The 22,587-nt window shown below is 53.1% G+C and overlaps 1 protein-coding gene across 1 annotated transcript; it reads left to right on the plus strand.

The window, feature by feature from the left end:
• Positions 1 to 85: 85 nt before the first annotated feature.
• On the plus strand, positions 86 to 22,560 carry RUVBL2 (RuvB like AAA ATPase 2). The gene is made up of 15 exons (XM_030821022.1): positions 86 to 502; positions 5,881 to 5,935; positions 9,829 to 9,884; positions 10,810 to 10,951; positions 13,819 to 13,948; positions 14,103 to 14,169; positions 16,551 to 16,657; positions 16,745 to 16,838; positions 17,253 to 17,376; positions 17,755 to 17,849; positions 17,948 to 18,066; positions 21,123 to 21,242; positions 21,660 to 21,789; positions 22,209 to 22,323; positions 22,454 to 22,560. Exons 1-15 carry the CDS (start codon positions 491 to 493, stop codon positions 22,477 to 22,479), a joined length of 1,392 nt encoding a protein of 463 aa, XP_030676882.1. The 5' UTR covers positions 86 to 490; the 3' UTR covers positions 22,480 to 22,560.
• The last annotated feature ends 27 nt before the right edge of the window (positions 22,561 to 22,587 follow it).

Below are 22,587 nucleotides of genomic sequence, written 5' to 3' on the forward strand. Positions count from 1 at the left end.
GGGTTGGAGTCGCTGTGTCCCGGCCTCGCCTCAGCGGTGAGACCTCCAGGAGGCGGAGCTTGCCGCTGCGCTCTACGGAAACGATTGGCCTTCAGCTCTGTCAATCTGAAGCTGGAGGCCTCAAAGTGGGGAGGAGGAGGAGGAGGAGGAGGAGGGTGGGATAAAGAGGAAAGGAGCGTGGCGGACGTGTGGTTACTCAAAGAACAGCTAAGAATTTTGCAGTCGGCCTGAGCGGGGCGGTGGTGGGGTTGAGCAAAAGGAGGAGGAGCCAGGAGGCAGTGGGAATGGACCCAGGAGTTCCTGATACCCGTCTTCCAGCGCAGCCTCGGTGGGAGGGCGGGGCCTAAAGTCCCGCCACGCCCCCGCAATATTTACATATTTATGAGGAACCATCGAGATCTTTGAAGAACCAGCTAGCCTAGAGGAGCCAGAACATCTCGCTCCTCGCGCTTTTCCGTTTCCGCTAGGACTCTGGCGGTTGTTGAGCATCATGGCAACCGTTGTAAGTGTGGGTGCATGGAGGGTGAGGAGCGAGCTCTCAGTCTCGAGTTTGAGAGAGGAGGATGCTGGAGGCCCTGACTCCTGGGTCTGAGGGAGGAGGGATCTGGGGGTTCAGACTTCTGGGTCTGAAGGAGGAGGAAGCTCGGCCTCTCAGATCTGGGGGAGAAGGGGGCATGGGGGCTGGAGTTCTGGATCTGAGGCGGGGAGGGGGCTGGGATCCCGGAATCTCAGGTCTGGCCCCATCATGCTATAGGAACTCCAACTTTCAAAATCCTCTTGGCGCCAGTCCTTGAGTTCCGCAGTCCTTGGCGCCAGTGTGTGATGAGGAGGGTTGTGGGACCTTGCGCTTCGAGCCATTTGGGAGCCTTGGATTGTTAGTGGTGCCAATGGCACTTGAGTTCCAAGCTGGAAGCACAGGCAGGTACCTGTTCTGTGTGTCTGAGAGCGCGAGGGCGCCTAGTGAGCCTTTAGTGGGAAGAAATTGTCAAGAAACAAGAGAGTCTTAGTGGAGAGGACTAAAGGATTAGGGACCCAGAAATCGGGGTCTTGTCATGCTACCGTTTTGGCCATTCTCATATTTCTAGTATTTCACACGGGTTATGTCTCTGTGTAAATGCTCAATAAATTATCACTTGAATATTTGAATGAATGAATACATGTGAATGAAGGAGAGGCCAGGAAACTTGGCCTGGCACCTCCTCAATTACCTGAATAAAGAAGTGATTTTGGCCTGGCGTGGTGGCTCATGCCTGTAATCCCAGCACTCTGGGAGGCCAAGGCGGGCGGATCACTTCAGGTCAGGAGTTCGTGACCAACATGGCGAAACCCTGTCTCTATTAAAAATACAAAAATTAGCCAGGCGTGGTGGTGCAGGCCTGTAATCCCAGCTACTCAGAAGGCTGAGGCAGGAGAATCGCTTGAACCTGGGAGGCAGAAGTTGCAGTGAGCCAAGATCGCGCCACTGCATTCCAGCCTGGGTGACAGAGCGAGACTCTGTCTTTAAAAAAAAAAAAAAAAAAAAAAAGTGATGTGACCTGAACTTAGGGACCGGGCTGGGCTTACAGGTGCCTCAATTTCCATGATGAGCCCAGTCAAGATGGAGGAAGGGAGGGGGAGAAAGTTGTTGGTAGCTGGGGATGAGATTTGAGTCTGTTGCTCTCACCAGGGCAAGGAGGAGGAGGAGGTGGATAGGGAAGTAGAAGAGGAAGGCTATGACCAGAACTTCTGTGGAGAAAGTATTGGAAGTATGAGGGGATGGTGGGTGCTGAGTTTTGAAATGACCTTGGTTTTCATGTGGCCAGTGGGCAGCAAGGTTTTGGAGAGACTTATGGTGAAAGAGAAAGTCTTTGTAGGAGACAGTCCTTGGTAAGGGGCCTGTTTATGTTGAGAGAGCTGAATTTGGGATTCCTGGATTCATGTCTTTTTTGTGGGGCGGGGATGCCTAGTCTTCTGCTTGTAGTCTGGGGGTAATGTTCTGTGCTCCTGGGTTCCAGCTTCCTATAGGAGACAGTAGGTGGGAAGGTTCACACAGTGACAGGGAAAGCTTGTGACCATGGATGGCCAGAAAGTCTAAACGATTGGCTCCAGAGGGAGGAGGCTTCCTCTGGGCTAGATAACTGCATATCCTCTCTGGGGGAAGAAGAGAAGAAGACCTGTGGGCTGGGCACAGTGGCTCATGCCTGTAATCCCACACTTTGGGAGGCCAAGGTAGAAGGATTGCTTGAGCCCAGGAATTTAAGACTAGCCCTGGCAACATAGCGAAACCCTGTCTCCACAAAAAAATAAGAAAATCAGGCCGGGCGTGGTGGCTCACACCTGTAATCCCAGCACTTTGGGAGGCCGAGGCGGGCAGGTCACGAGGTCAGGAGTTTGAGAGCAGCCTGGCCAATATGGTGAAACCCTGTCTCTACTAAAAATACAAAAAAAATTAGCCAGGTGTGGTGGCACAGGCCTGTAGTCCCAGGTACTCTGGAGGCTGAGGCAGGAGAATTGCTTGAACCTGGGAGGTGAAGGTTGCAGTGAGCTGAGATCGTGCCACTGCACCCCAGCCTGGGTGACAGAGTGAGGCTCTGTCTCAAAAAAAAAAAGAAAATTAACCAAATGTGGTGGGACACACCTGTAGTCCCAACTACTTGGGAGGCTGAGGTGGGAGGATTGCTTGAGCCTGGGAGGTGGAAGCCACGGCAGTCCAGCCTGGGTGACAGAATGAGATCTTGTCTCAAAAAAAAAACGCAAACCTGTGGGAAGCAATGAGAGTTGGGGATGGGTGGCCTTGGTTAGCATGCTAGCTTCTTAGGCTTCCTTTTCCTTATTAGAAATTACGAACTATTCCGAAGTGTCAGAAAATAATGTAACAGACACGCAAAGATCCACCACCCAGGATTGTTTTTTTGTTTTTTCTTTTTTTCCAGACAGAGTCTCACTCTGTCTCCCAGGCTGGAGTGTGGTGGTGTGACCTTGGCTCCCTGCAGCCTCTGCCTCCCATGTTCAAATGATCCTTCTGCCTCAGCCTCTCGAGTAGCTGGGACTACAGGTGTGCATCACCACACCCAGCTAATTTTTGTATCTGTGTGTGTGTGTGTGTGTGTGTGTGTGTGTGTGTTAGTGATAGAGTCTTGCTCTGTTGCCCAGACTGGAGTGTAGTGGCATGATCTCTGCTCACTACAACCTCCGCCTCCTGGGTTCAAGCAATTCTGCTGCCTCAGCCTCCCAAGTACCTGGGATTACAGGTACCTGCCACCACGCCCTGCTAATTTTTTGTATTTTTAGTGTAGACTGGGTTTCACCATGTTGGCCAGGCTGGTCTCGAACTCCTGACCTCAAGTGATCCACCTGCCTTGACCTCCCAAAGTGCTGGGATTACGGGCGTGAGCCACCGTGCCCGACCTAATTTTTGTATTTTTAGTAGAGACAGGGTTTCACCATGTTGGCCAGGCTGGTCTCGAACCCCTGACCTCAAGTGATTTGCCTGCCTCAGCCTCCCAAAGTGCTGGTATTACAGGTGGGAGCCACTACGCCCAGCCTGTTGTTTTTTTCTTCTTAATAGCTTTATTGAGATAGAATTCACGTACTACATAATTCACCCATTTAAAGTATACAGCTCAGTGTTTTCTAGTATGTTCACAGAGTTGTGCAGCCATTTCCACAGTCAATTTTAGAACATTGTCATCACCCCAAAAAGAAACCCTATGCCTCTTACCTGTCACCACTAATCCTTCCATACCTCCCATCTTCAGTTCTAGGCAGTCACTAATCTTTCTCTGTATATGGATTTGCCTATTGTGGCTACTTCATATAGATGGAATCATACAATACGTGTCTTTCATGTGTGGCTTTCAGTCAGTATAATGTTTTCAAAGTTCATCCACGTTGTAGCATGTATCAGAACTCCATTCCTGGCTGGGCGCGGTGGCTCACGCCTATAACCCCAACGCTTTGGGGTGCCGAGGCAGGTGGATCACCTGAGGTCAGGAGTTCAAGACCAGCCTGGCCAACATGGTGAAACCCCATCTTTACTAAAAAATACAAAAAAAAAAAAATTAGCCAGGTGTGGTGGAGGGCACCTGTAATCCCAGCTACTTGGGAGGCTGAGGCAGGAGAATCGCTTGAACCCAGGAAGCAGAGGTTGTAGTGAGCCGAGATTGCGTCATTGTACTCCATGCACTCCATCCTGGGTGACAGAGTGAGACTGTCTCAAAAAAAAAAAAAAAAGAAAAGAATAAAGAACTCCATTCCTTTTTATGACTGAATAATATTCCATTGCACAAATAGACCATGTTTTATTTCGCCTTTCATCAGCTGATGGACATGTGGGTTGTTTCTATCTTTTGGCTGTTGTGAATAGTGCTGCTGTGAACACTCGTGTCCATGTTTTGTGTGGACCTCTGGGGGGGTCCTGAATTGTCCCGGGTGGTGTTTACTCACCTCCCTCCCTGATGTGAGAAGGAGTGGTAGCTGGCTCCTCTCTTTGGAGAACTGTCAACATTGGAGGCCTCAGTATATTCTTGGTGAATGAGCTCAGCACTTTGGAGTATCACTTATGCAAACCACAGACACTGAGTCCCGAGGTGAACAAGAGAGACACAGGCCATGCCCTTCATGGGACTCATGTCCACTGGAGCCGAGAATATTGATCCATCCATCTCCCTCAGGAATGTGACATCACACGAGGAGCTCAGGCTCCCAGGGAAGCCTTTCACCTGTCTGAATGTCTAGAGGTCCTAGAACTAGCCTGGCAGGGGTGGTGGTCAGAAAGGGCCTCCCCTAGGGGGCAGCACTTGATCTAATTCAGGGAGAGCAGTCTGGACTCAGGGCCCAGCATGTGCAAGGCCTGGTAGTTGAGAACTGGGGCCGCCTGGTACAAGGGATGCTGGGAAATTAGCAGGGCCCAGAGCATGTGCAGCTCCATGCCTGCTCCTCATTGGTGTCTGTCCTTATGGAGCTCACAGTTACTAGAAATGGGGAGGACTTGTCTGGGTATGGTGGTTCACGCCTGTAATCCCAGCACTTTGGGAGGCCTTGGCGGGCAGATCAGTTGAGGTCAGGAGTTCGAGACCAGCCTGGCCAACCCCAGTAGAGATGGGCGAAACCCCATCTCTACTAAAAATACAAAAAAAATTAGCCAGGTATGGTGGTGTGAGCCTGTAGTCCAGGCTACTCAGGAGGCTGAGGCAGGAGAATCGCTTAAACCCAGGAGGTGGAGGTTGCAGTGAGCTGAGATCGGGCCACTGCACTCCAACCTGGGCGACAGAGCAGACTCCGTCTCAAAAAATTAAAAAAAAAAAAAAAGAAATAGGGAGGACTTTGCCGGGCACAATGGCTCATGCCCATAATCCCAGCGCTCTGGGAGGCCAAGGCTGGCGTATCACTTGAGGCCAGGAGTTTGAGACCAGCCTGGCCAGCATGGCAAAACCCCATCTCTAGGTGTTTATACAAAAATTAGCTGGGTGTGTTGACACACGCCTGTACTCCCAGCTACTCAGGAGGCTGAGGCAGAGAATTGCTTGAACCCAGGAGGCAGAGGTTGCAGTGAGCCGAGATTAGACCACTGCACTCCAGCCTGGGTGACAGAGCGAGACTTCGTCTCAAAAAAAAAAAAAAGAAATGGGGAGGATTTCATTCATTCACCAAATAACCAAATACATGCTGGACCCTGAGGACCGAGCTGTGGATGAGACAGACAGTCCTTGTCTTCCTGGGGCTCAACCAACCAGCCATTAGGCAGCGACAGGCAAGAGGGGTGGGGGTGACTGGTGCCTGACCCATCGCCTGCCTGTGAGGAGAAGGAGTGGAAAGGACTGTCTCATGGGAGGGACAGAGGAGGGGTTGGTGAAAGCTGAGACCACACTAGTCCTCTGACACATCTTCTTGCACCCCCAGACAGCCACAACCAAAGTCCCGGAGATCCGTGATGTGACAAGGATTGAGCGCATCGGTGAGTGAGTTGGGTCAGGAATAGGACCTAAGCCCTGCCTGCCATGTGCCCTGACAGAGCAAACCTATTGAGGACCCCTAAGATGGAGAGGGAGGTGGCCTGCACACCAACTGCCCCCCCACTACCATTCCCCCACTCGCCCTGTCTAATGGGGGAGGTGGATCCTCAGTTCCAGAGTTGGGTCAGATGATGCACTGGGGACCAGGCTGCTAGCCTGGCTATCCTGGTGGGGTTCCCGGGTATATTTGCCTGGAAGTCATAGATATTTACTGGGTGCTTTACTGGGTTTGGCCTCATATACCCAGTACACACTGTGGGGTGAGTTCCCTGAGGGCAGGGACCAGGTCTGTCTCATTCCTAGCTGTGTCCCTAGCACAGGACCCGACAGAGCGGATGATCAAGAGATAACCACTGAATGCACGAGTTTGCGTCCTGTGGAACCCTTGCAGTAGCCCCATGAGGTGCATATTGTAACTGTTAGCTGAGGGAACTGAATTTTCAGAACAGCTAAATCACTGGCCCCGGCTCACACAGAGCAGGAAGTTGGGACGCAGTGAGGCCAGCAGGGTGCGCTCTCACAAAGAGCTTTACCGGCAGGGAAGAGACCGCATTCATTCATGCAGCAGGCTCACTCATTCAGCGCCTCCGAGAAAGGCAGTCAGGGCTCCTGGCTGTGAACACGGGTTTTAGAAGCCCAGCGCTGGATTCCTGGAGCTTAGCTCTGCCACTTTTCCACCATATTGCCAGGGACTAGTTCCTCTCTGTGCCTCAGTTTCCTTATCTGCAAGATGAAGCTAAGATAGTTCACCTCATCAGTTAATGTAAGATTCAATAAGGTAGTTCATAGAAAGCACTTTGGGTCTGTGTGCCAACACTGTTTCATCTATTAAAAGTGCCAGGGCACTGGGCGCATTGGCTCATGCCTGTAATCCCAGCACTTTGGAAGGCCAAGGTGGGCGGATCACCTGAGGTCAGGAATTTAAGACCAGCCTGGCCAACATGGTGAAACCTCGTCTCTACTAAAAATACCAAAATTTGCTGGGCATGGTGGCGCATGCCTGTAATCCCAGCTACTCGGGAGGCTGAGGCAGGAAAACCGCTTGAACGAGGAGGTGGAGGTTGCAGTGAGCCAAGATCATGCCATTGCATTCCAGCCTGGGTGACAAGAGTGAAACTCTGTCTCTAAATAAATAAATAAAAGTGCCAAGACTGGGCGCTGTAGCTCACGCCTGTAATCCCAGCACTTTGGGAGGCCAAGGCGGGTGGATCATCTGAAGTCAGGAGTTTGAGACCAGCTTGGCCAACATGGTGAAACCCTGTCTCTACTAAAAATACAAAAATTAGCCAGGTATGGTGGTGCATACCTATAGTCCCAGCTACTAGGGAGGATGGCTTGAACCTGGGAGGCAGAGGTTGCAGTGAGCCAATATCGTGCCACTGCACTCCAGCTTGGGTGACAGAGTGACTCCATCTCAAAAACAAACAAAAAGTGCCAAGTATGGCCGGGCACGATGGGTCACACCTGTAATCCCAGCACTTTGAGAGGTGGAGGCAGGAGGACTGCTTGAATCAGGAGTTCAAGACCAGCCTGAGTCACATAGTGTGATCCTGTCTCTAAAAAAGAAAAACATCAAAAAATTAGCCATCAGTGGTGGTGCATGCCTGAGTCCCAGCTACTTGGGAGAACTCCTTGAACCAAGGAGGTTCAAGCTGTGGTGAGATGTGACTGCGCCACTGCACTCCAGCCTGGGTGACAGAGCAAGACTCCGTCTCCAAAAAAAAAACAAAAACTTTTTTTTTGAGAAAGGGTCTCACTCTGTCACCCAGGCTGGAGTGCAGTGGTGCAATCTCGGCTCACTGCAAGCTCCGCCTCCCGGGTTCAAGCCATTCTCCTGCCTCAGCCTCCCGAGTAGCTGGGACTACAGGCGCCGGCCACCACGCCTGGCTAATTTTTTGTGTTTTTAGTAGAGACGGGGTTTCCCCGTGTTAGCCAGGATGGTCTCCATCTCCTGACCTCATGATCCGCCCGCCTCGGCCTCCCAAAGTGCTGGGATTACAGGCGTGAGCCACCGCGCCTGGCTGAAAAACAATAATAAATTTAAAAAAAAAAAGATGAAGAGCCAAGCACTGCTTGTGAGCTGAGGACCCAGTAGAGACTAGCTGCACCCAGGAACCTCCCTTGGGGTGCTCACAGTCAAGCACTGGGGTCAGCAAATCTTTCTTTTTTCTTTTTTTTTTGACGGAGTCTCATTCTGTCCCCCATGCTGGAGTGCAGTGGTGCAATCTCGGCTCACTGCAAGCTCCACCTCCCGGGTTCATGCCATTCTCCTGCCTCAGCCTCCCTAGTAGCTGGGACTACAGGCACCCAACACCAAGCCCGTCTAATTTTTTATATTTTTAGTAGAGACGGGGTTTCGCTGTGTTAGTCAGGATGGTCTCGATCTCCTGACCTCGTGATCCGCCCGCCTCGGCCTCCCAAAGTGCTGGCATTACAGACGTAAGCCACCATGCCTGGCCCCTAGCAAATCTTTCTTAAAGGGTCAGATAGTAAATCTTTCCTCTGTTGAAACTACTCAACTCTCCTCTTGCAGTGCGAAGGCAGCCACAGACAGTATATAAATGAAATGGCATGGCAGTGTTCCAATACAAAGGTTTTTTGGTTGGTTTTTTTTTTGTTTTTTTTTTGAGATGGAGTCTCGCTGTGTTGCCCAGGCTGGAGTGCAGTGGGGCGATCTCAGCTCACTGCAACCTCCATCTCCCAGGTTTAAGCAACTCTCATGCCTCAGCCTCCCGAGCACCTGAGACTACAGGTGCATGCCACCACACCAGGCTAAGTTTTGTATTTTTTAGTAGAGACGGGGTTTCACTGTGTTGGCCAGGCTAGTCTCGAACTCCTGACCTCAGGTGATCTGCTTGCCTTTGCCTCCCAAAGTGCTGGGATTATAAGCGTGAGCCACCGCGCCCAGTTCCAATAAAATTTTATTTGCAAAAACAGGTGGCTGGCCTCCAGGCTTAGGTTTGCTCAACCCTCATCTAATGTAAAGCATTGGAATCCCATCTTCCCCTCTCGCTGGCTGTGTGACTGGGGCATGGGACCTAACCTCTCTGAGCTCCCTCCCTATTCATATCAATAGGTTCTGGGATTGTTGCCATTTTGATACCCAGAAGTGTTTTCAGGGTGATAGCAGCCAGGGCTCTTGTTTCATTTTATTTTGTTTTATTGAGACAGGTCTTGCTGTGTCACCCAGGCTGGAATGCAGTGGCACAATCTTGGCTCACTGCAACCTCCACCTCCCAGGTTCAAGCAATTCTCCTGCCTCAGCCTCCTGAGAAGCTGGGATTACAGTCGTCTGCCACCACGCCCAGCTAATTTTTGTATTTTTAGTAGAGACGGGGTTTCACCATGTTGGCCAGGCTGGTCTCGAACTCCTGACCTCCAGTGATCTGCCCGCCTCAGCCTCCCAAAGTGCTGGGATTACAGGCAGGAGCCACCACGCCCAGCCCCAGCCAGGGCTGTTTTTTTGCAGGGTCATATGGAATAAACTGAAAACATGTGGGTGCTGTGTAAGCCATAAACACGAAGTAATTGTGATCATTGGCCCTTGTGGTTAGTTCTTGGTACAATTATGTGCTTAATCAGGCCTCACTGACTTTTGTTTAACTAGGATGCATCCTCAGAGCAGCTCCTGTTCATTGAGCATTTACCACGTTCAGCCATCTTCCTAGGGAGGCTTTTGGGATATCCTTCCCATGTGCCCCTTCATTCCCCCAACCCCTGCTCGCTACTCCCACCCACCCCTTTAACAAAGAAGGAAACCAGGGCTCTGAGGGGTCAGGCCATACGTGCAGCAAGCTGGCTAGTAACTGAGTCTTTGTTCTTTCCCTTCATATAGGTGCCCACTCCCACATCCGGGGACTGGGGCTGGACGATGCCTTGGAGCCTCGGCAGGTAGAGCAGAGGAGGCTGGGGTGTGAGGGCCTCTCCATGAAGGTCTTGGGTAGTGGGTACCCAGGGCCCTGGGGAGTGTGGGGACTATGTTACGGTCTGCTGGACCTTTGGCTACATACCCATAAACTTCAGCCACACGTGGGTTTTCTTGGTACTAAAGAATTGGTTAGGCTAGGTGTGGTGGCTCATGCCTGTAATCTCAGCACTTTGGGAGGCCAAGGTGGGTGGATCACCTGAGGTCAGAGTTCAAGACCAGCCTGACCAACACGTTGAAACCCCGTCTCTACTAAAAATACAAAAATTAGCCGGGCATGGTGGTGCACGCCTATAATCCCAGGTACTCGAGAGGCTGAGGCAGGAGAATTGCTTGAACCCGGGAGGTGGAGGTTGCAGTGAGCCGAGATTGTGCCACTGCCCTCCAGCCTCGGTGACATCTCAAAAAAAAAAAAAAAATTGGGAGTTGGTAGCAATTGCTTTGCTACCTTAAAAAAAAATTAGGCTGGGTGCAATGGCTCACACTTGTAATCCCAACACTTTGGGAGGCTGAGGTGGGAAGGTTGCTTGAGCCTAAGAGCTTGAGGCCAGCCTGGGTAGCATAGTGAGACCCCATCTCTACAAAAAATTAAAAAAATTAGCTGGATATGGTGGTGCACATTTGTGGTCCCAGCTACTCAAGAGGCTGAGGTGGAAGGATCTCTTGATCCCTAGAGGTCAAGGCTACAGTAAGCCATGATCGTACCACTGTAGTTCAGCCTGGGTGACAGAGCGAGATCTTGTCTCCAAAAAAAAAGTGGAGAAAGCTTTTTTGGCTTTTCCTAGAAGTCCCAGCTAGTAATGTCTGCTTCCATCTCACTAGCCAGGATGTGGTAGAAATGCCGTGGTAGCCCCGTAGGAAATCACCTAATGTACTGCCTCCCACCCACAGGCTTCGCAGGGCATGGTGGGTCAGCTGGCGGCACGGCGGGCAGCCGGCGTGGTGCTGGAGATGATCCGGGAAGGGAAGATTGCCGGGCGGGCAGTCCTTATTGCTGGCCAGCCAGGCACGGGGAAGACGGCCATCGCCATGGGTAAGAAACCTCCCAGGGCAGGAACTCTCCTGTTCCCTGCTAAATAACTCCTCCTGTGTAAGTCAGGGTCAGGATGAGCCGCATTTCACAGATGACCCAAAATGGCAGTGGCTTAAACACTCAGGATTCATTCTTGCCCATGGAAGAATCTAGAGGTAGGCCATTTGGGGCGTATTAAGCAGTTCCAGGAGGTCTTCCATCTTCCTGCCTCATCATCCTCTGCACTTGGTTCCAGTGTCAAGAGGACGTCGTGTTCCAAGAGGGCTGCCGGAGCTCCAGCCTCCCCACTCATAATCCAGGCAGCAGGAAGAAAGGAGTTGCCATGAGGATGAACCCCCTCCAGTTGGCCTCTTTTAAGCAGTCATCTTGGAAATCCTCCATGCTTCTGCTTATATCTCATTGACTAGAATTTAATCATGATCACACTCTGCTTCAGGGGAGGCTGGCACATTAAATGTTTTTTTTTTTTTTTTTTTTTTTTTTTTGAGACGGAGTCTCGCTCTGTCGCCCAGGCTGGAGTGCAGTGGCGCAATCTCGGCTCACTGCAAGCTCCGCTTCCCGGGTTCATGCCATTCTCCTGCCTCAGCCTCTCCGAGTAGCTGGGACTACAGGCGCCCGCCACCACGCCCGGCTAATTTTTTTTTTGTATTTTTAGTAGAGACGGGGTTTCACCGTGGTCTCGATCTCCTGACCTCGTGATCCGCCCACCTCGGCCTCCCAAAGTGCTGGGATTACAAGCGTGAGCCACCGCGCCCGGCTAAATGTTTTTTTAAATTTCATAATTTGGACCATTTTTGCCTTAAGAAAATGAGGATTCTTCTGTTGGGCAAGAGGTTGTTGTAAAAATAAATTTTTTTTTTTTTAAAAAAGGAAAGAAAATGAGGGTTCTGGAACTAAGGAAGAAGGGGAAGGTGGGTATTGAGGAGTCACCCAGCAGTCTGTGTTGCAGTCCACTAGTGGTTTGTGATCTTTTCACTCCCAGCTGTTCCTCTTCTTCCTTGTTGAACTCCTATTTATCCTTCAAAACCCTACTTCAGCATCTCTGCACCATTGAAGCTTTTCCTAACCCACTGCTCTTCCCACTCACTCCCACCTCTGTGCTGAGGCTGGGGCCAGGCAGGGAGAATCAGAGTTAACAGCCAGGTCTTCAGTGAAGATAAAGCAGTGCCTGTTGGGGTGCCAGGCCTTGGACTGGACACTGGGGACCCATAGATGAGTTAGACCAAGGCCTGACTTCAAAGAGCTCCTGGTCTGGAGGAGGTGGTCATGAACACGATCCCTTCCAAGGCGACATGTGTTACAATGGAGGTAGCACGTGACAGAGGAGGCTCCTGACCTTGGTAGGAAAACAGGGCATGTGGTGGCATTTGTCAGTAGAGGCTTCCAGAGAAGCGGATACCTGAACTAAGCCTAGTAGGATGGCCAGGAGGCTTCTGGGCGGACACTGGGGACAGCATGTCCAGGCCCAGAATGTGGCACACACAGCACCTTCCTTCCCTCCATCCTTTCTGCTTTCCTCCTCTTCTTTTTTTCTGAGACAGAGTTTCACTCTGTCGCTCAAGCTGAAGTGCAATGGTGTGATCTTGGCTCACTGCAACCTCTGCCTCCCATGTTCAAGTGATCCTCCTGCCCCAGCCTCCCAAGTAGCTGGGATTACAGATGTGTGCCACCACACCCAACTAATTTTTGTATTTTTAGTAGAAATGGGATTTTACCATGTTGGCCAGGCTGGTCCCAAACTCCTGACCTCAGGTGATCCACCCGCCTGCCTCGGCCTCCCAAAGTGCTGGGATCACAGGCGTGAGCCACTGTGCCTGGCCTCGCCTTTCCTCTTCTTGTGTCTCCTGGGCAAAGCCTCCTGCAGGCCAAACCCTGTACTGGGCAGCACTGGGGTGAGGCCAGCCTCGCCCTGGGGGGGACGCTCCTTAGTCTAATGAAAGAGGCAGAGAGGACCCCCGGTGTCCCCAGATGGCATAGGCCATGCTCGTCCACTCAGTCCTCAGCAGATACTTGCTGAGTTCTGTGATGAGGGCCATTGTGCATCCACAAAGGGGACTAAGAAGAGGTCCCACTTGACACTGGGCAGGAGGGTGTGGCGTCAGCCTGTCTGTAAGGGCGTGCCCTACATTGGACCAAACCCTGTGGCCAGGGAGCTGGAAGGAAAGGTCTGGCGCTCAGAGCCATTGCTGGAGACAGCGCTGCTTCCTGCCAGCCACCCCAGGCCACAGGCAGTAGAGCAGGCCCTGCCCTGTGCCAGTTTCAGGCTGTGCAACTGTGTTACTGCTGAGCACCAGTGCCTGCCTGCCCGCCCATAGTCACTCCTAAGCAGGGTGTCATCCCATGCCGGCACCTGTTCTGTTATTATCCCCATTAGACGGGGGAAACTGAGGCCCAGGGAGCAGTTGAGATCGCTCAAGATCACACAGCACCAACTGCACTAAGTGGTGGATCTAGGATCGGAACCGAGGCAGTCTGCCTTCATCACTTGTAGCTATTACGTCGGCTCCTTGGCCTTTCGTCCCTGGTCCCCTTCACCCAGCTTTGAGGCTAGGCAGCTCGTACAGGCTGGGAGACTGAGGTGTGGCGAGGTTCTAGGCTGTACCCTCTGGGCAATGTGGGATTCTAAGCCAGGCCTGCCGGAGCAACCTGCCCTCGCTGGCTTCTCACTCACTGTCTGCCTCGTGGCTGAACCCCGCCCTCCAGTTCCCCCTCCCCAGGGCTCTGCTCAGCTCGGAGCCAAGTCCTTACATGTAGGATGGCACTGAACCCTCTTTCCTGGGGTAGGAGAAGAGCTAGTTTGCCACAGAGCATGTGTCGGGGACCTAGTGCCAGAGCGGCTTCACCTACCCAGACTGCCTCCTTCCCAGGCATGGCGCAGGCCCTGGGCCCTGACACGCCATTCACAGCCATCGCCGGCAGTGAAATCTTCTCCCTGGAGATGAGCAAGACCGAGGCGCTGACGCAGGCCTTCCGGCGGTCCATTGGCGTTCGCATCAAGTAAGCAGGGGACCCGAGGCGGGCGCCAGTCCCCAGAGCCTGGGAGCAACCCCGAGCCCCGGGCGGCTGGTCCTTTGTCCCAGAGCTCGTGGAAGCTTGTGATTCCTGAGGGCCTGGGTGTCAGGCTGTCTCCTCAGATCTGCTCTCTGGCTAGGGAGGAGACGGAGATCATCGAAGGGGAGGTGGTGGAGATCCAGATTGATCGACCGGCAACAGGGACGGTGAGTCTGTGCGAGTCTGTACCCTACTGAGGCCACCTCCAGCGCCAGCGTTGGAGAGAGTAGATGTCAGGTCTTCACTGAGGTCAGAATCCCATGGAATGTTCTAGCTGCAGACTAGAGCCATGTACATGCCTACAGTAGGAGGTCAGTTAACTTGACAGTGGCTTATCCCCTTATGAGAGACATTATGGGCAATAGAAACTGAGGCAGTAAAATAATGAGAGAGATCTGTTAGTGAGTTCCCAGCAGACCTCAAAACCCAACAGACTTCAAAACCCGTTCTGTGGCCGAAAGGCATGTCCTGTCCAGCTTACATGATACGGGTGATTTGCTCTCTCTTTTTTTTTTTTTGTTTTTGAGACAGAGTCTCCCTCTATCCCCCAGACTGGAATGCAGTGGTGCAATCTCGGCTCACTGCAACCTCTGCCTCCCAGGTTCAAGTGATTCTCCTGCCTCAGCCTTCCGAGTAGCTGAGATTACAGGTGCGTGCCACCACGCCCGGCTAATTTTTGTATTTTTAGTAGAGATGGGGTTGCACCATGTTGGCCAGGCTGGTCTCGAACTCCTGACCTCGTGATCTGCCCACCTTGGCCTCCCAAAGTGCTGGGATTACAGGCATGAGCCACCATACCTGGCCTTTTTGTTTGTTTTCTTTTGTTTTGTTTTTTACAATTTCTGTTTTCTCCTTTTTGCATAGCTGTGTTTTCTGATTTTGTGATCAACAAAAACACCTTGTATTTGGGTATAAAATAGGAATGTCAAAGTGTGACCTGTGGCAATTTTGCAAGACCTTGGGCCTATGTTGTTTTTGATAGACTTTATTTTTTAGGCATGTTGTTTGTTTACTATTTTTATTTTTTATTTTTATTTTATTTTATTATAATTTTTTTTTGAGATGGAGTCTTGCTCTGTTGCCCAGGCTGGGGTGCAGTGGCACGATCTCGGCTCACTGCAAGCTCTGCCTCCCGGGTTCATGCCATTTTCCTGCCTCAGCCTCCCGAGTAGCTGGGACTACAGGCGCCCACCACCACGCCCGGCTAATTTTTTGTATTTTTAGTAGAGACCGGGTTTCACTGTGGTCTCGATCTCCTGACCTTGTGATCTGCCTGCCTTGGCCTCCCAAAGTGCTGGGATTACAGGTGTGAGCCACCACGCCCTGCCTGTTTACTATTTTTATTAAGAGCTTTATTGAGTTTTGGCCGGGCGCAGTGGCTCACACCTGTAATCCCAGCACTTTGGGAGGCTGAGGTGGGCGATCACTTGAGGTCAGGAGTTTGAAACGAACCTGACCAACATGGTGAAACCCTGTCTATACTGAAAATACAAAATGGCCAGGCACAGTGGTTCACGCCTATAATCCTAGCACTTTGGGAGGCTGAGGCAGGAGGATCACCTGAGGTCAGGAGTTCAAGACCAGCCTGACCAACATGGTGAAACCCTGTCTCTACTAAAAATACAAAAAATTAGCTGGGCGTGGTGGTGGGTGCCTGTAATCCCAGCTACTTGGGAGGCTAAAGCAGGAGAATCGCTTGAATCTGGAGGTTGCAGTAAGCCAAGATCACACCATTGCACTCCAGCCTGGGCAACAAGAGCGAAACTCCTCTCAAAAAAAATAAATAATAAAAATACAAGACAATTAGCTGGGCATGGTGGCACACATCTGTAATCCCAGCTACTTGGGAGGCTGAGGCAGGACAACTACTGGAACCCGGGAGGTGGACTTTGGAGTGAGCCGAGATCGCACCACTGCACTCCAGCCTGGGTGACAGAGCAAGACTCCATCTCAAAAAAAAAAAAAAAGAGCTTTATTCGCCAGGCGCAGTAGCTCACGCCTGTAATTCCAGCACTTTGGGAGGCCGAGGCAGGCAGATGACAAGGTCAGGAGATCAAGACCATCCTGGCTATCACGGTGAAACCCCGTCTCTACTAAAAATACAAAAATTAGCCATGTGTGGTGGCGGGCACCTGTAGTCCCAGCTACTCGGGAGGCTGAGGCAGGAGAATGGCGTGAACCCAGGAGGCAGAGCTTACAGTGAGCCGAGATCGCGCTACTGCACTCCAGCGTGGGCGACAGAGCAAGACTCTGTCTCAAAAAAAAAAAAAGAACTTTACTGAGTTTTAATTGACATACAGAAAGCTGTACACATTGCAAGTGTCCAGTATGGTCAGTTGGGACATACGTGTTTAGCCGCGGAGCCATCACCACGTCAGGCTGGTGAGCACACTGTCTCTCTTCCCCAAAGAGCTTCCTTGTGTTGTGCCCGTTTTGAAGCTGTATAAGCAGAGGCCGGAGCAGAGCCAGAAGCTCTTCAACACTGGGGGCACTGGGGCAACATCAAGGCCCTCTCTGAGCCCCATCCCTGGCTTGTCCCCACTCTCAGGGCTCCAAGGTGGGCAAACTGACCCTCAAGACCACAGAGATGGAGACCATCTACGACCTGGGCACCAAGATGATTGAGTCCCTGACCAAGGACAAGGTCCAGGCCGGGTGAGCAGTCGGGCCATGCCAGGCAGCCAGGGGGATGGGCGAGCTTAGGCCCATTCCTTTCCTTACCCGACCCCTATCCCCCCGTAGGGACGTGATCACCATTGACAAGGCGACGGGCAAGATCTCCAAGCTGGGCCGCTCCTTCACACGTGCCCGTGACTACGACGCGATGGGCTCCCAGGTGTGGCCAGGACTCCCAGGATCCCCTCGCCCCCAGCACTGGGGTGTTTTCCTATCATCCCCTTGACCCATGGGGTCTGGATCTTCCTGTCTCCCTGACTCTTTGTCCTGGTACTCCTGGGTCTTCCCTGTAACCCTAGGACAGCTGGGCCCCTCAGCCTGGCACTATAGCTTCGCATCGCCACATGTGGCCTGTGGCTTCTGAGGTCCTCCAGGAGCCCCCATGACCCTCAGAGCTCTGGAACGCCCCTAGTCCTGACTAATTCCTGGGCCTGGGGTTTCCAGATGACCCCATTTAGCCTCTCAGCTCCATTTCCTGGAGCTCCAGTCTCCCCCAGACAGAGGGCTTTAGGGGCCCCCTTCATGCCCTTCCCTGCCCTGTCTCCTCCATTCTTCCCCCACCCCCGCCCCATAGACCAAGTTCGTGCAGTGCCCAGATGGGGAGCTCCAGAAACGCAAGGAGGTGGTGCACACCGTGTCCCTGCACGAGATCGACGTCATCAACTCCCGCACCCAGGGCTTCCTGGCGCTCTTCTCAGGTGAGGCCCCTCCTGCCCTGCCCTGCCCCAGGCCTAGCAGCCTCCCTCGGGCTCCCTCTGTTCCTGCACTCCGAGCGGGGCCCACTTGCTCCACACCGTTTCCTGTAACTCCGGCCCGTGGCTGCCTCTGTTCTCCACCTGCAAGTCCGCTTCGTCCCCACCCCTGCTGGTGCTGTGATGGGGTGTGGTCCTGCCCTCTCCCCTCCTGTGTTCTCTGCCTCTGTTCCTCCTCTCTGGGGATGTCTCAGCCTCCTTGTCCCTCCTTGCTTTGCTCCCCTTCCTCCATCCCTGGCATCACCCTTCTCTGTCTTAGCCACACTCTGGCCCTGGAACCCGCCTCCTCTCCGACTTCCCTGATGCAACCTTTGCCTCCCATAGGTGACACAGGGGAGATCAAGTCAGAAGTCCGCGAGCAGATCAATGCCAAGGTGGCCGAGTGGCGCGAGGAGGGCAAGGCGGAGATCATCCCTGGAGTGAGGACCCAGGACATGGCCGGGGCAGGTGGTGGGGTGGAGGTGGGCCGGGGAAGTGGGGGCGCAGGTGGTGACTCTCACACGCACCCCAATCCCAGGTGCTGTTCATCGACGAGGTCCACATGCTGGACATCGAGAGCTTCTCCTTCCTCAACCGGGCCCTGGAGAGTGACATGGCGCCTGTCCTGATCATGGCCACCAACCGCGGCATCACGCGGTGAGCTGGCCACAGGGGCCTCTGGGGAAAACGGGATGCTCTGGGCAGTGGGTGTGGTGAGAGGGTCAACGGGAGCCTGTGTTGACACCAGGTCAGGGAGGGACGCGTGACTGCAGTGTGCGCTCTTCGCTTACAAAGGCGGGCGGGAGGCAGCTCTGCTGCCAGAGGAAGCCCAGAGACTGTGTTCTTGCTGCCTTTCTGTCTTGCTGCTCCTTTAGCCCCCAAGGCTGCAGTTTTCAAACTGCATGCCGAGGCACCCCAGGGTGCTGCAGGAAACTCACAGGAGTGCTGTGGGATGTTTTCTAATCTTGAGGGAAGCACAGTGACATCTGTTAGACATAACATAAACTACGATTGTTCAGTCACTTCGACCCAACAACTTCATTAACAGAACTCTTAGTGTTGTGTTTGGCCTGAGGATGCCGGGGACAGATTCCCATGACACAGAGGGTACTGTGCTCTGCTGAAGCCTGGGAACCTCATCTCCCAGGTGTTGCCAGCACCCTGTGTAGCTGGGACTATGGGTACCTGCCACCATGCCCACTGGCTGTCTTCTCCACCTTGCCACATTTTGGCCCGCAGGAAGCAGGGGGATGTGGAGGGCAGGCAGCCCCCATAGGCTGTGATCCACAGGCTGCACCCCACCCTTGCACCCACATTCCATTGTGCGGCACTGCTCGGGCTCAGGGCCGTACCTGGTGGCAAAGAAGGCTGGGGACTGTCAGCTCCAGCCCTGCAGCCGTGGGCCCAGCTGAAACTGGGCGGTTGGGGTGGGCATCACAAAAGGGAAGAAGCAGGCATCCTACAGAGGATGGTGGGCCGCTGCGCCTGGCTCTGTGTTTGGCTCTTTTAACTCCTTGGATCCGCGGAAGAAGCTCAGAAGGTAGATATCACCTCAGCCCCATTTTACAGGGCAGGACAGTGAGGCCCAGTGACTTGCCCAGGTCACAAGTCTAGAAGGTAGCAGGGCCGGAATTTGGTCTCTGGATGGCTGGACACTGGAAGAGACCCCCAGGGCTGACGGTGTTTTCACAGAAACTGCAGGCCAGGGCCTGGGGACTGCCCAGGGGCACCTCCTGTGGGAGGCAGCAGCTACGGGCAGCCCTGATTGTTCGTAGACTCCATATCTGAGAATCTCCTCGCTTGCTAAGATTTATTTGTAATCCCCAAATAAATATCTGCCCTGCTTTCCGCAGCAAATTCAAGTTGCCTGACACCCACTTTCCCAGCTGAGTGTGAATGAGGCAACACTGCCTACTCCCTTTGGCGCTCATGCTGTAAATAAGTGTCCTTATTGTATTCTATTTAGTTTTACATTTGGCACTTTTGTTCTTTGAGACAAGGTCTTGCTCTGTCGCCCAGGCTGGAGTGCAGAGGCACGATCATGGCACACTGCAGCCTCAGTGCCCACCACACACACACATACACACACCACCCCTGGGACTCAGTCAATCCTCTGGCCTCAGCCTCCTCATCAGCTGGGACCATGGGCATGGACCACTATGCCTAGCTAATTTTTGTTTTTGTTTTGAGATGGAGTCTAGCTCTGTCACCAGGCTGGAGTGCAGTGGCACGATCTCAGCTCACTGCAACCTCTGCCTCCCGGGTTCAAGCAGTTTTCCTGCCTCAGCCTCCCTAGTAGCTGGGATTACGGGCACCTGCCACCATGCTCAGCTAATTTTGGTATTTTTAGTAGAGATGGGGTTTCACCATATTGGCCAGGCTGGTCTCGAACTCCTGACCTCGTGATCTGCCCACCTCGGCCTCCCAAAGTGTTGGGATTACAGGGGTGAGCCACTGCTTCTGGCCTAATTTTTTTTTTTTTTTTTTTTTTTTTTGTATTTTTTTTGTAGAGATGGGGTTTTGCCATGTTGCCCAGGCTGGTCTCAAACTCCTGGGCTCAAGCAATCTGCCCGCCTCAGCCTCCCAAAGTGTTGTCACTTTTTTTGTGCCTTTTTTTTTTTTTAACTTTTTGGGGCCATTTATTGGTGATATTGCCATTTAAATTGTCCCCTGTGCACAGTGCTGAAGTGCTGTCTAGTATTCTAAGTGCAAGGAGGCTGTGATGCCTGATGGAGGAAATGCCGTGTTATAGACGCTTCGCTGAGCCCAAGTTAGAATGCTGTTGACTTGAGCTCCATGTTAGAGAATAAACAGTGATGTTACATAACAAACACATGGAAATAGAAACACACGTAAATGAGACCAGGCGCAGTAGCTCACACCTGTAATCCCAGCACTTTTGAGAGGCCAAGGTGGGCGGATCACGAGGTCAAGAGAATGAGACCATCCCAGCCAACATGGTGAAACCCTGTCTCTATTAAAAATAGAAAAAATTAGCTGGGCGTGGTGGCGGGCGCCTGTAGACCCAGCTACTCGGGAGGCTGAGGCAGGAGGATCGGTTGAACCCGGGAGGCAGAGGTTGCAGTGAGCCGAGATCGCGCCACTGCACTCCAGCCTCACAACAGAGCGAGACTCCGTCTCAAAAAACAAACCAAAAAAACCAGAAACACACAAATGAAAACACACATAGACCCAGATTATATATATATAGATTGATGAAAATACTGTAAGCAGAGGCTCGAGAGCGCCTAACCCTGTGTTCCACCAGGAGCAGTGGCTCAGGATCAGCTAACTGGAGTGTTCACGATGACTTTCTAGAACCTCACTACTGTGAATAAGGGGAGCTGACTGTATCCCCTGGCACCAGCCCTGGGCTGGCCCCGCTGCAGCAGGGAACAAGACAGGTGCAGTCCCCTCCTTTGTGAAGCTTCATGTCGAGCACGGGAGTGGGACCTTGATCCAGTAATCCTGGAGGCTGAGATCTAGCTTAAAGCAGCCCAGCTCTGCGGAAAGGTGCCCTTGGGGGACTGACGCAGTTGTGGAAGGCTGCGTCATCAGGGTGTGATGTCACCATGTGACAGGAGACGCGAGCTAAAGGTTAAGTGGTGTTGGGCCCTGTGAGTGGGTGGTGATGGGAGGTGAGAGTGTTCCCAGCAAAGGGAATGAAGAGGGAACATCCCCCTGACAGCCCCCTCTTTCTGCCTCTTCCTCAGAATCCGGGGCACCAGCTACCAGAGCCCTCACGGCATCCCCATAGACCTGCTGGACCGGCTGCTTATCGTCTCCACCACCCCCTACAGCGAGAAAGACACGAAGCAGATCCTCCGCATCCGGTGCGGGCAGGACCAGGCCGTGCGCCTGAGAGGCAGGGCTGGGGTGTACCCTGTTTGACAAATGCTGACACTGAGGTCTGGCAGAGTGGCATGGTGGCTGGGCCTGCAAGAGAGAGGGCTGAGCGGGCACCCAGACAGTGGCCTCCGATCCAGGAGCAGGAGCCATGGTGGGAAAGGGAGGCGAGGTACCCGTGACTGGTGTTGGGGCCAGCACCCTGGGGGTGGCCAGGAGGCCTAGGTTTTAGGTCCAGCCCAGCCCCTGTCTCTGTGGCTCTTCTAGCCTCAGCATTCTATGGTTCTAAGATGTAGGCGCCACATATTCCCAGTGGGGAAGAGCCAGAGGGTTGCTGTGGCCACGTCTGCTGCAGTCAGAGGCTGGGCCCTGGCTGAGCCACCCCTGTCCCCCACTGCTTGCAGGTGTGAGGAGGAAGATGTGGAGATGAGTGAGGACGCCTACACAGTGCTGACGCGCATCGGGCTGGAGACGTCACTGCGCTACGCCATCCAGCTCATCACAGCTGCCAGCCTGGTGTGCCGGAAACGCAAGGTCAGCCGGCCGAATTAGCCAGCAGGGCCAGATGGCGGCAGTGAGTGACGCAGTACTTTAGGGGCTTCCAGGGTTCCAGTTTCATCCTAGAATGTACATTTTCAGAGGCAGGGAATTTTCATCCCTCAGGATGGCTTCTGTATCGCCCAGCCTGGCCTATAGTAGGTGCTCAGTAGATCTCTGTTGACTGTAAGTAGATGCTGTTAGGTCCACCTTACAGATAAACTGGGGAATGAAGAGGCTGGGCCCACAACCAGGAGATGGCCAGGCAGGATTTGAATCCAGGCAGTCTGGCCCAGAATGCCCTCCCCTCACATGCCACGCTCTGTTGCCTAGAGCATGGAGGTGGCATACGCTGGGGTCTGTGCCGTGAGCCTCACGGAGAGGGGCCCAACTGAGGACTCGCCCTCCTCCTCCAGGGTACAGAAGTGCAGGTGGATGACATCAAGCGGGTCTACTCACTTTTCCTGGACGAGTCCCGCTCCACGCAGTACATGAAGGAGTACCAGGACGCCTTCCTCTTCAATGAACTCAGTAAGAATCCCCACCCCACACCTGCACTGCCAGAGCCAGCCTCAGAGGGAGGAAGAGGGAGCTCGGCCTAGAAGGCTCAGGCCCTGCCCCCTGGGCGACACTGACCATGTGGCCTTCCTTCTCCCCACAGAAGGCGAGACCATGGACACCTCCTGAGCTGGATGTCATCCCCCGACCCCACCCTGTTTTCTACAGAGTTCTGACACTGTGACTTTGTATAAAATGGTTTTGAAGCTGGACCCACCCTGTGTGTGTGTGGTTGCC

The sequence above is a fragment of the Nomascus leucogenys genome, chromosome 10, assembly GCF_006542625.1.
Source record: "Nomascus leucogenys isolate Asia chromosome 10, Asia_NLE_v1, whole genome shotgun sequence".
NCBI classification, from domain to species: Eukaryota; Metazoa; Chordata; class Mammalia; order Primates; family Hylobatidae; genus Nomascus; species Nomascus leucogenys.

Excerpts from the sequence above, each read along its gene's own strand:
- RUVBL2 (XM_030821022.1), top strand. Across the intron at positions 13,949-14,102 it reads TCCATTGGCGTTCGCATCAA|GGAGGAGACGGAGATCATCG; the intron begins GTAAGCAGGGGA and ends CTCTCTGGCTAG. Across the intron at positions 16,839-17,252 it reads ACGACGCGATGGGCTCCCAG|ACCAAGTTCGTGCAGTGCCC; the intron begins GTGTGGCCAGGA and ends CCCGCCCCATAG.